Genomic DNA, 12967 nt, shown 5'->3' on the forward strand with positions numbered 1-12967 from the left:
GTGGTTTTTGCACTAAAAATTTGGCGTCATTATCTCTATGGAGTGAAATGTGAAATCTACACCGATCATAAGAGTTTAAAGTACTTTTTCACCCAGAGGGAGTTAAACATGAGGCAGAGGAGATGGTTGGAGCTAGTCAAAGACTAAGACTGCGAGATAATGTACCATCCTGGTAAAGCCAATGTGGTAGCGGATGCACTCAGCCGTAGAGGTCCCGGACTAGTTTCCACTTTACAAGGAGTATCAAGGGAATTAGTGGAAGACATGGAACGAGCTGGTATAGAGTTTATTACAGGACAACTTGCAAAGGTCACACTTCAATCCACTTTGTTATGAAGAATTAAGGAGGGGCAGACGACAGATCAAAAGCTCAGTGAACTAAAGCAAGAAATTTTGAATAGTAACGCCAAAGATTATGAAATATCAGACACGGGATTAATTCGGTTCAAGGGACGAATTTATGTGCCCGATAATGATGAGCTCAAGAAAGGGATATTGGTAGAAGCTCATACTACACCTTATTCAGTTCATCCCGGGACCACTAAAATGTACCATGACCTAAAAGTATTGTATTGGTGGCCTGGTATGAAAAAGGATGTAGTTGAATTTGTTAACATGTCAACAAGTTAAAGCAGAGCATCAAAGACCAGCGGGATTGTTACAACCACTGAAGCTCCCTGAATGGAAGTGGGAAGAGATTTCCATGGATTTTGTGACTGGATTACCTAAGACTACAAAGCAACATGACGCCATTTGGGTAGTCATTGATAGGTATACAAAATCTGCCCATTTTCTACCAGTACGCATGACTTACTCCATGGACCATTTTGCTGAACTTTATGTGAATGAGATTGTGAGATTACATGGGGCACCGTATTCTATTGTTTGTGATCGAGATGCTCGGTTCACTTCGTCTTTTTGGGAAAGCTTACAGAGAGCAATGGGAACTCGATTGAAGTTCAGTACTGCATATCATCCAGAGACAGATGGTCAGACTGAGAGAACAAATCAGATCTTGGAAGATATGTTGAGGGCATGTGTGATAGATTTCCAAGGATCATGGAGCAAATACCTGCCTTTGATTGAATTTTCTTACAACAACAGCTATCAGTCTACAATCGGGGTAGCACCCTATGAGATGTTGTATGGAAGAAAATGCAGGTCTCCACTGCATTGGGATGAGTTGGGAGAGAACAAACTCCTAGGGCCAGATGCAGTTCAGCACACCAACGAAGCTATTCAGAAGATCAGGGCTAGAATGATCACAGCTCAGAGCAGACAGAAATCTTACGCAGACCTGAAGCGGAGGGACATTGAGTTCGAAGTGGGTGATCATGTGTTTCTTCGAGTGACACCACGAAAAGGACTCTCGGTGAAGAGATTTGGCAAGAGAGGGAAACTAAGTCCCAGATATGTTGGTCCATTTCAGATATTGGATAGAGTGGGCAGTGTAGCTTATAGAATAGCTTTACCGCCATCATTATCTGGGGTGCACAATGTATTTCATGTATCTCAACTCCGGAAATATGTGTCAGACCCATCGCATGTTTTGAGCTATGAAACACTGGGTTTGCAGGAAGATTTGTCCTACAATGAACGTCCGGTAAAGATTCTTGATCAAAAGGATAGGATTTTGAGAAATAAGACAATTACCCTGGTGAAAGTCCTATGGAGAAACAGTGTGGTTGAGGAAGCTACTTGGGAGCTTGAATCTGATATGCGAGAACAATATCCAGAATTATTTGAGTAAAATTTCGGGACGAAATTTTCTTTTAGAGGGGGATAATTGTAATATCCGCTAACTCCGAAAGGGTATTTTTGTAATTTTATTTAGCTGAGAGTATTTTTTTTATAATATGTATGGAATTATTTTTATGATGATATAATATGTGATTTTATTGGCATGTGTATAATGCCTAATAGATACATTTGTCTGGATATTGTTATATGGGTATATTATTATTATTATTATTATTATTATTATTATTAACATATTATTATTATTATTATTATTATTATTATTATTATCGTATGATTATTATTATTATTATTATTATTATTATTATTATTAACAGTTAGTATATGCGATACGTATACACGATTCAACCGAACCGAACGCCTATTTTGGTGGAATGGGAATCGCTCCACTTCGGTTCAATGCGATATTTTGCTTGGGTTTAAACACGATAGAAATTAGGTTTTAAACTCTATTTTCGTTCACCCAAAACAGAGAACCAACGAGAGAGAGAGAGAGCACGTATACGGCGTATACGATACCAAAAATTTTCGTTTCTTCAAGCGGAGTGAAACCTGGGTGAACGTGGGGGTTTGGGATCACTTATATACGACCTAAGGAAGCTTTTTAACGTGGTATAAGGGGCGGAAGTCGTCGTTTTGAGATTCGCCATTTTTGAAGCTTCAAAGGTGCGGCTTAGTTACGGACTCGAATTCGAACGTGTTTAAGCTTGTTCTTGGGTCAAGAGAGGTTATATTTGAGTGCATGGGACCCTAAGGATTGTTTTTGACGTAAGAAAACGAAGCTTTAACGTCCAAAACGAAAATCCAAAATTTTGACTCCATTAAAGGCGGTACACCGCCAACGAAGAAGACAACCCCGATCTGCCCTCTCGGACCACTTTTCTTGATCGTTTTGAGGTCCTGAGCATTGTGGAGAGCTTCCCCAATCGAAAGGACGCTTCAAGAGCCATCGGAGACAAAGTTACACTTTACCGGCGACGAAACCGACGAGAACTCCGGCGACACTCCGTTCAGGGGTTTTTGGAGGTTATTTTTTGATTTTCTTTCAGTTCTTGACTTGTGCTAGGTGTTCTTAGGCCTACTATGAAGTTTGATAATTTTCTTGCAATTATTTGATTTATTATGAATTATTTGGTTTATTTGTTAAATTAATTATGAAAAATACTTAGATTACTCAGAAAAATCTAAATATATTTTATATGATTAGTTATGAGATATAAACTATTGCAAAATTGGTAGATTCGAATTTCGGTTAATTTTGTATTTTTCATGAATTATTGATGTTATTTCTTATTTAAATTATGAAAAATACCTAGGTTGCTTAGAAAATTCAAAGAAAATTATTTATGACTTATTACAGATTATGAAGTGTATTAGAAGAGTTAGATTCGGTTTTTAATCAATTTTGGTATTTTTCATGAATTTACTTAATTAATGCTTAAGTTAAATATGAAAAATAGATAAGTGTTGTTAAAATAGTAAAATGTATTTTTGAAATACCATTTACTGTCTATGATGTCAAAAGGAATAGGTTTTATTATTTATTAGTTGTTGTAGGTATTTATTATAATTATTGGTGATTAATTAACTATTTATTTGGACTTTAATAAGAATAAATAGTATTTTAGTAAATTTTACGTAAAAATGTGTTGTATGAATTCATGTTTTACGTTAAGAATGTTTGTTTGAGTCCATGTAATATGTTTGTGTGAATCAAAATAATAAATGCTTATGTATGGTGTGTCATGCAAGCGAAATGGACCTATGTGTTACGTATTTTTACGTAAGTTTCTGTATGAGTTTAGAGATTCATACCTGAATGTATTTTGAGTGTATTGTTGTGTTAATGAATGTCTAGGATCTTGTTCTCAACAAGGAAATTCGTTGAGGTGCTCGAGGTAGCAAGTGTGGTCTTAGCAACTGAGGTAAGAAGAGTGGACATCTGTACACAGGGTGTATGTTATGCATACAACTTGGGTTGGTTTGCTATTTAATTTGATTGTGTTATGATTTCCTTATATTTTGTGAGCATCGTTAGCATGAGAATAATATTAGGGTCTTGCTGCTTGTGTGAGCATAACACTTGCAGGTTATAACATTATCATGGGTGAGTACAACTTATGGTAATTAATTGCCCTGTTGGATGCCAAGTGTGAGAATAACACAAGGCAGGGTAGGTTACCTCATGTCTGATCAACATGAGAGAATAGTTGATTATCGGATGTGAGTATAATGTGCGGTATGAGACTTGATGTGTGCATGTGAGAACAACATGCGTTGTGGATATATTTATGGAATTTGAATTACTGTTGATTAATATAAAAGAGCAAATTATGCCAAGTAACTAGTTAGGAGGGTTATGTCCTACATAGCTCTTCTTACTGGGCGTTAGCTCACGGGTACTCTGTGTGCAGGTAAGGGTAAGGCTAAGCAGTGAGAATGAAGAGCTCGAGGCGTGGACCGCATGTTAGGGGGCTGGCACAGTATTTTGCTTTTAATGTTTTTAACTGCTAAACATTTTGGAACTATTATTTTGACTTAACTAGTTCTTATTTAAGTTTACAGTACTAAAAGAATTTTGTTTTAAACAATGAGATCTCATGCTTGGATATTTTTCAATAAAGAAGTATTTGTTTGTCTTTATCTTATTAAATTGTTTTATACGGACTATCCTATGTGACATCTCGGGAAATCGGGGTGTTACACTCTCAGAAGTGCCAATTGAAAGCATCTACTCACCAGGATCAAATGAGGACGAAAAGCCATCTGCGAGGAGAGGAAGAAGGAAGACCAAGCCTAATGGGACTCCTGTCAAAAATGGTGCTCAAAAAAGAAGAGGCAGACCCCCAAAAAATCATTCTCCCCTGGCTGTTACTCCTAAGTCCTTCAAAGGAGGGAAGAATACCAAATCTACGTTGGGAGGCAACTCTACAATGATTAACCACTGGGAGGATAGAACATTTGATCTAAAGGTAAACTTAGATAATCATTTTGTCATCATTGAAAAATAGAAAAAACCAAGCACAAGTTGTACAATTACTGAAATTGTTGAAGGCAAACAAGAGATGAAGGAGAATACCGATGTGGATTTTCAATTTGGGGCTATGGAGACTTGCCCAGAAAAGTCTCCAATGTCGCCATGAAAATCCTAGCTTGGAACTGTCGCGGTCTCGGGAACTCCGCGACAGTTCGCCAATTGGCGTATTTTGTGCGTCACCATAAACCCGACATGATGATACTGTCTGAAACTTGGCTTCCTCTTGACAAATTCACCAGGGTATGTACCAAACTCCATTTTATGAACTTGCATTATGTTCCCCCATTCGGGCTCTCGGGGGGACTTGCCGTGTGTTGGATGAAAGGAGTGCAATGTAAGGTTCAAGCTTCTTCCAAATACTTAATAATGGGTGAAATCTCTTCTGATCCCCCGGGGATAACATGGATGCTATTAGGCACCTACGGGCCCCCCAACAGATCGGATAAAGAGAATTTTTGGGTGCACGTGGGTGACATTGCTCTGAATTCCCAAGTCCCCATGCTCATGCTTGGTGACATGAATGGAACTCTCAATGACAAGGAATGCTTCAACTACAATGGTAATGCTTCCCAATATGCATTTGATTTTTGAGGAATGGTTCACAGAGCTGGATTGATCGACTTAGGATATCTTGGCCCTTCTTTCACGTGGGCGAAAGGGGGAAGAAATTCAAATGGTGGTGGGGCAATGAAGAGAGCAAGGCTTGATCGTGGCCTCGCATCAACTGACTGGCGAATTCTATTCCCCAATGCAATCATCAACCACCTCACCGCTACGGAATCAGACCATAGACCTTTGTTGCTTGACACTATGGGAGGGGTCAAGTGCAAAGGCCAACAATTTAAATATGAAAACATGTGGGCAAGAGATCCCCGATCCTTCTGGGTAGTAAAGGAAGCTTGGAAGGAAAGACGACATGCAAATCCGATGATCAATTTCCACAGGAAGGTGAAAGCTACGGGCAGAAAACTTGGAAATTGGAACAAAAATCAATTCACTCATCTCTCTCGGCAAATACAGCTTGCAAAGTCCAACTTGCAGCAGGCTGAGCAGAAGAATCCCGACAATGGCTCTGAGGTTGAAAACGCGAGGCAAATTCTTTCCGAAGCCTTGCTGAGGGAGGAAATACATTGGAAACAAAAGTCTAGAGTGCAATGGCTTCAAGAGGGGGATATGTGTTCTAAGTTTTTTATGGCGTCTACCATTGTGAGAAGACGAAGGAACTATATTCAATACATCAAACATACTCCGGACGAAGATTGGATACGAGACCAGGATCAAATTGCTCAGTGTTTCCTCAATAAGTTCAAGGAGATATTCAAGAAAGCTGACCCCGGCCTCACACCGCTCAGAGAAGGGATATTTGAACCAATTATCACAGAACAAGAAAATAATCTCCTGAATGGTATTGCGCAGAGTGAAGAGATCAAGGCGGCCCTTTGTGACATGGGGAAAGACAAAGCCCCGGGTCCGGATGGCTTCCCACCAAGTTTTTACCTACATCACTGGGACGCAGTCAATGAGGATCTAGTCGAGATGGTGGTACATTTCTTTTCTCACCAGGAGCTGCCTAAATTCATTAATGATACTTCTCTGGTATTGGTCCCGAAAAAAGACTCCCCAAGCCTAGTCAATGACTACAGACCGATTGCTCTATGTAATGTGGCATACAAGATTATTTCCAAGATCATTGCCTCAAGACTAAGAGATATCCTTCCAAAAATAATATCTTCTAATCAAGCAGCTTTCGTCAAGGGTAGACATATTGCCGAGAATACAATGATTGCCCGCGAGATTGTGCATTCGATGAACAAGAAAAAAGGCAAACGTGGGTTCATGCTAATCAAATTGGATCTGGAAAAGGCATATGACAAACTTGACTGGAGCTTCCTCATAGGTGCTACATCAAATCGGTTTCAATAGTCTCTTCACGGATTGGATTAAGGTTTGCATTTCGGTTGCTGAAATTAAACAGCCTTTGAATGGTTCAATAGTAGGGAAATTCAATCCGGAGAGGGGCCTAAGGCAAGGCGACCCTTTGTCCCCTGCTCTTTACATTATGGCGGCTGGAACTTTGTCCCGTCTTCTGATCGAGAAGGAGAGGCAAGGCCTCCTCAAAGGATTTAAACTGACAAGAAATGGAGGCTCGGTTACTCATTTAATGTTTGCGAATGACATCATTCTATTCGGGGAAGCTACAGTCCGCGAGGCTAGATCTTTCTTGGACTGTTTAAACTCCTACTGCAGCTGCTCAGGACAGGCAATCAATTTTTTAAAGTCCTCTGTGTTCTTTTCGAGAGGAGTGGCAGGTAGAAAGGCTCAAGTTATTGCTCAGATTCATGGCATGAGACAGATGAATAGGAAAGCAACATACTTGGGTCTCCCTCTTTTTAGATCTGTCAAGCGAACAGAGGACACAAAGCATATAATTGACAAGGTGTTAAAGAGAATACAGGGTTGGAAAGTAAGGCTTCTGTCAAGCGCTGGAAAAACTTGCCTGATCAAGGCAGTCAGTTCAAGCCTAGCAAATTATGTTGCTTCCTCAGATGTAATCCCCACGACGACGGCTAACAAGATTGATAAACTTTTGCGTGATTTCTGGTGGGGGGATACTGAGCTAAAACGAAAGCTTCATTTGGTAGCCTGGGATCGCCTCTGTAAACCGAAAAGTGATGGAGGGTTGGGATTCCGTGCCACAGAGATTATGAACAAAGCGTTCCTCATGAAGTGGGCTTGGAAGATCCTAACAAGTGAAGATTGTTTGTGGCGCCGAGTAATGACTGATAAGTACATCAAGAACCAGAACTTCCTTGATTTGGAAGCTAAGCCGTCTGACTCAATTTTATGGAAAGTAATACTCCGTATGCGGAGTGATCTCCAAAAAGGTATTTGTCGGAAGATTGGAGATGGCAATTCCACCTCAATTTGGTTTGATCCGTGGGTTCCGGGGGATAATCGAGAACCAATCCCTCATGTAGATGATGCGGTGGGGATTAGTTTGGTAAGTAATTTCATCAACAACCATCAATGGAATGAAGATTTGATTAGGAGATGGTTTAGGCATGATGATGCCAAATGAATCCTTAACATCTTATTGCCTGGAGGAACCTTACATGATTCTTGGTTGTGGCTGCCGAATCCTAGTGGAGAGTACTCAATCAAGTCAGCATACAGAATGCTAAAGAATAGCAATCCAAGTGTGGAAGGGGATAGGAAGTGGAATACCATGTGGGGGGCAAAGATCCACAATCGGTTGAAAATGCTTTGGTGGAAAATCCTTGCTAATTGCCTCCCCACAAAAGAAAAACTTAGCTCTACTATACCTATTCATGATACAATATGTGCCTTCTGCTCAACCTCCGTTGAAAACAGCTTTCATCTATTTTGGGAGTGCAACTATGTAAGAGCAATCTGGTTTGGATGTTGTTGGAGCCTAAGAGCCGATGTCACTTCTGTATCAAATTGGGATAGTTGGCTTGCTTGGTTTTCAAATGCTATTAATAGACCCCCTAATCTCGACTTCAATCAATTATTGGGGGGGTTGTCATAGTTTTTGAAAGCATTTGGAGGGAACAAAATGGGCGGCTAGATGACAAAAAATCCACCCCAATTGCAATCACAATCAACTTCATCAACAACAGAATTCAAGAACTCTCTCCTCCTTATAACTCATCTGACTCTCTTCAATTGGAATGGAAGCCTCCTCCTGAAGGCTGGATGGCTTGCAATTCCGATGTTGCTATAGGAAATAATCAATCAACGGGGGCGGCTGTGTTCCGAGACCACACTGGAACCATCCTGAGAATCCATTCCTTTCGGCTGAACCATTGTGACCCATTGCCTGGAAAGGTGTCTGCTGTGTGCGAAGGTGCAGCAGTAGCAGTTGATCTTGGATACAGAAATATTGTATTCCAGTGTGATTCTTTAAACGCTATTGCAGCTTTGAAAAGCAGTTCATCCGACATACATAAGTTGCATTTTAATATCCAAGACAAGGTTCACAAGTTTTGTACAATTGCAGGTAAGTTCAATCTTTGGGAGATCACGTGGACTCCAAGAACCTGCAATGGTGTGGCCCATTATGTGGCTCAATGGGCAAATCGCAACAACAAGTTTGGGTTTATCGATTTGGCCAATTTTAATGATTTCCCGCAGCTGGCTAATGCGGATGATCATGGTTTAGCTTAGTTCTCTTTAGTTTTTTAGCTTAGTTCTCTTTAGTTTTTAACTTTCTATTTTAGACAATTTTTTTAAGCTTGGTTGTATGGCCTCTCACGCCTTGTAGTTTCCTCTTCCTGTTTGTTGTTTGTTCTGCTTTTGTTTGGGGGTGTTGTTCCAGTTTAACCACTAATCAAAAAAAAAAAAGATTATTGAGTAATTTACTTCATGGACAACTATATTTCACTAGAATAATACAGTACACTAGCATTGATTTTATCAACTGTAAAACTTTACAACAATTATATCCATTTTAAAATAAATTACTTGTTAGGTAAGAGCAAATACAATTAACAACTAACAACATATATATTCAGCAGTACTATTGAGAATACACTGTAACATTAATTAATCAATAAAAAGTTATTTATTAATTAGTAATGTTTGATTAATTATTAATTTATATAATTAAGCCTAGTTTTAATTAATCTCGATACTGAGGAGGTAAAACACTCTGACATGTTCCTGGTGTAGTTTTTATACTTTATACTAATTTACACCGTGGGAAACCTGAACGTTGAAATTTGGCCATGGCCATGGCCATAGTCATTTTCTTTTATTTTTATTTTTATTTTTTTAGTGTACAAATTATCTTTGATTTTCCATTATTATTATATAATTTAATACTTCAAGTAATAGTAATATTGTGCTCCCCATTGGCCTCACATAAGTTATGGCCTCCATGGGCCAGGCCACCATAGCAACTTCTTTCTCTTTCTCTCTCTCTCTCTATAGAATCCATTAGGATCTGCCTTTGTAACACCAAAAAGTAAATGAAAGGGATGTTCGCTTTTTCCCCAGCCCACCCTATAATAAGGAGCTTATCATGTTTGAGTTTCTTCCTACTAGACTAGAGTAGAGACTAGAGGGAAACATTCCATTTGTTTTTGTTTCTTTGTTTGTTTGGACCTTTTTTCTTTTGTTTTTGTTTAATTACATTCTTATTTTTATAAACCAACTTTGTTAATTAGTGCACTTTTTAAATGTTGTTTTTGATTGAGTTATGTTGTTAATTAGCTATAGTTGAAGTTTTAGGTCAAAAAATTTGGTTTTTATAATCCTCAACTTCTAACCAATCATTTGACCAATTATACTTATACTAAAAGGTAACTTAATAATTATAATGAAATATATAGATTTTGAACACGTTTAATCATAATATTATTATTAGTAGATTTGTCAGCATAAACCCCACTGATTTATTCTTTATAAGATTTTGCTGACATGCCCTCATTACAAAACATAATAATAAGTAATTTTATATGCAATACTTCATGTTTTATTCTCTTTTTAACATCCATTTTGTAAACAAGAAAAATAAGATTTTATGAAAATAAATTATTATCACAAATGAAAGAAAGAAAGAAAGTGACATTAACCAAGAAAAAAAGGGTGGTGATGGTTAAAATTAAAAGCAGCATTGGATTTGGATTGGCTAAGGTTAAACTACGCATGGGATGGGATTCGAATGAAAACAAGACAAATTAAGTGGGAGACACAAAAAGGGTTCCAATCACCACCAATTTTGCCTGCCCTTTCCTGCTTAAACTTCCCAAACACCCACCTTATTATTATTATTATTATTATTATTATTTCATTTAGTTAATTTGGAAAACAACAACATAATTCTTAATTTCATATATTAATTATTTTATTTTTTAAAAATAAATAAATAAATAAAAGGCATTATCTTGGGCATTGTGTGCGCATTGCGGACCATGTCGTCTCCTCCTTCCTTCCTGTGGCGAATCGTTTCGCCAGTGCAACAACACACATATTTAAAATAAAAAAAAAAAAAAGTAAAAAGTACTCTTAATACCACCAGAATTGTAGTAAGAGTATTTCTAAATGTGATATTTTCATGGTGTTAAAAAATTTCATATTATTTGAAAATATAATATTTTAGAATAATTTACGGTAAATATTTAAGTTTAATTTTTGATACTAATAATGTATAAGTTATATTTTTAAAATTTTTGTAAGTATCTAGACGTCAAGTGTCAAATTAATATGCATGTGTGATTTTCTTTTTGGTATGTTTAAATAAAAATAAAAATTTAATGATATGGACCAATTAAGAACGGTCATGTGACCATTTTATGTAATCAAGTAATGGCATTACCGTAAAAAATATTTTTCTTAATATTTTTTTAACATATATACCCTCTAATTATTTATGAATTTAGTTTTAAAATAAAGAAATAAAAAAAATAAATATTTTTAGTGAAGGTAATTTAGTCTATCTAAACCATTTCGATTACCTTTCCTAATTTTGTAAATAAAATAATAATTACTTTTCTAGTCAATTTAGTAAATAACATAATAAAATATTAATTTTGTTTGTTTAATACCTTTCATTTCACTCATTCTGTTATTTCAATTCTGATTACACATTAGTAAACGTATCATTAGGGTAAAAAAGAAAAAGTATAGTTTTATTTTTTCAAAAAAATAAGTTAATAATTTGGTTTTTTCTTACTTACTATTCAAAGAGTATTAATATTTTTTTAAAGTATACAAGCTAATAAAACTAAGCTAGTTTTTGCACAATAATTTAATGTTTTTGATAAGGATTTTGTGCTTTTTACGACTGTTGTGCCATTTTTTATAGCTTGTCTTTAATTATTTAGGGTAGTTTTGTGGTATGGTCATTGGGCAAGAAAAATGATCCATTTTGTGTTCAGGACTTTTATTTCAACGACTTTTCAATTTTAAATTTTAAATCTTTTTAAGTCTTTATATTTGATATAGATGGTTTTATATTATATTATGGATTGTTTTGTCATCGTTCTTTCATAATTATTTAATTTTGTTGTAATATAATTTTATTTATTGTTATTTAATTTGTTGCTTTATTTTGTGGATGGCCTTCAATTATTAAGACTTTGTCGATAAATTTAATTTTAATATAATCAAAGTCACACGTGTTTTGCTGAGTGTTCTTAGTTTGTTGCTTTTAGCCAAAAGGTTATACTTTTGGTTGGTTCTCTGTTGGTTTTAGTCGGGATTTCATTCTCCTTTTGTAGTTGAGTTCTAGTTTTTTAGTTAGGTGTTTAAATCTGAATTTAGTCTATTAAGTTTAATTCAAGGATTTTATTTTCTAATACTTGTTTTTTCTTGGTGTTGTTTGTTTTTTAAGGTAGTATTTTTGTATTACAAGTCGAAACTTTGGCTTTCTGTAATAATTATCAACAAAGAAATGGTGTTTTTAATGAGCTCGGGGTGTTGTTTGAGGATGTTATAGCTTTATCGCCTAAATTTCCGGGGGCAGTTTTGTCCCATGTGGTTTGCGATAAGAATTTTGCAGCGCATGGTTTGACAAAATATACCCTTCAGTTAAACGATGAGCTATCTTGATTCAAGGAAATACTGTCGCCGTTTGTGGATTGCTGCAATATTAATCATGTGTGATTTTGATCACCGCATTAAAAAAATTAATTTAGTAAATAATAAAATAAAAATTAAATTATTTATTTCTGCTATCAATTGTCACGTTGTTATTTAATGAAATTGGCTCATTCCATTCAAATAAAAAAAATATTTTTTTTCTAAAAGAAAAACATCTTCTTTTTTTTTCTAACTAAAAACGTTATTGACTAAAAATATTTATTTACTTAAATAAAAATGTTTTACAATAATCAAATATTATTAAAAAAAAAACTTAACAAACTAAATAACTTTTGTTTCTCCTTACCAGATAAATAAACAATAATGCTAAGGTTGTTGGCTTTTTTTCCCCTCTAAAATGCATTTTTTTTGAGCAATTACACATATTTGTAGTGATTATTTCATTCTTAATAGGGTTCTTTTAATATTAATTCAGCAATAAAATAAATAATTAGTAGCAATAATTTTATTGAGATGGCATAATTATAAGAGCATTATTATTGGGTACTAATGGTGCCTAACATTTTCTAGGTATCGCTCCACAATTAGTTAACGATATTTCCTAAA

The 12967-nt window shown here is 36.0% G+C and overlaps 1 protein-coding gene across 1 annotated transcript; it reads left to right on the plus strand.

Annotated features, from left to right (window-relative positions):
• Positions 1–7970: 7970 nt before the first annotated feature.
• LOC115713122 (uncharacterized) lies at positions 7971–8983 on the plus strand. Its single transcript, XM_030641607.2, has 2 exons — positions 7971–8278; positions 8365–8983. Exons 1-2 carry the CDS (start codon positions 7971–7973, stop codon positions 8981–8983), a joined length of 927 nt encoding a protein of 308 aa, XP_030497467.2.
• The last annotated feature ends 3984 nt before the right edge of the window (positions 8984–12967 follow it).

The sequence above is a fragment of the Cannabis sativa genome, chromosome 4, assembly GCF_029168945.1.
Source record: "Cannabis sativa cultivar Pink pepper isolate KNU-18-1 chromosome 4, ASM2916894v1, whole genome shotgun sequence".
Lineage (NCBI taxonomy): Eukaryota > Viridiplantae > Streptophyta > Magnoliopsida > Rosales > Cannabaceae > Cannabis > Cannabis sativa.

Excerpts from the sequence above, each read along its gene's own strand:
- LOC115713122 (XM_030641607.2), top strand. The coding sequence starts at position 7,971 with ATGCTAAAGAATAGCAATCCAAGTGTGGAAGGGGATAGGAAGTGGAAT. Across the intron at positions 8,279-8,364 it reads TGGGATAGTTGGCTTGCTTG|GGAACAAAATGGGCGGCTAG; the intron begins GTTTTCAAATGC and ends AAGCATTTGGAG.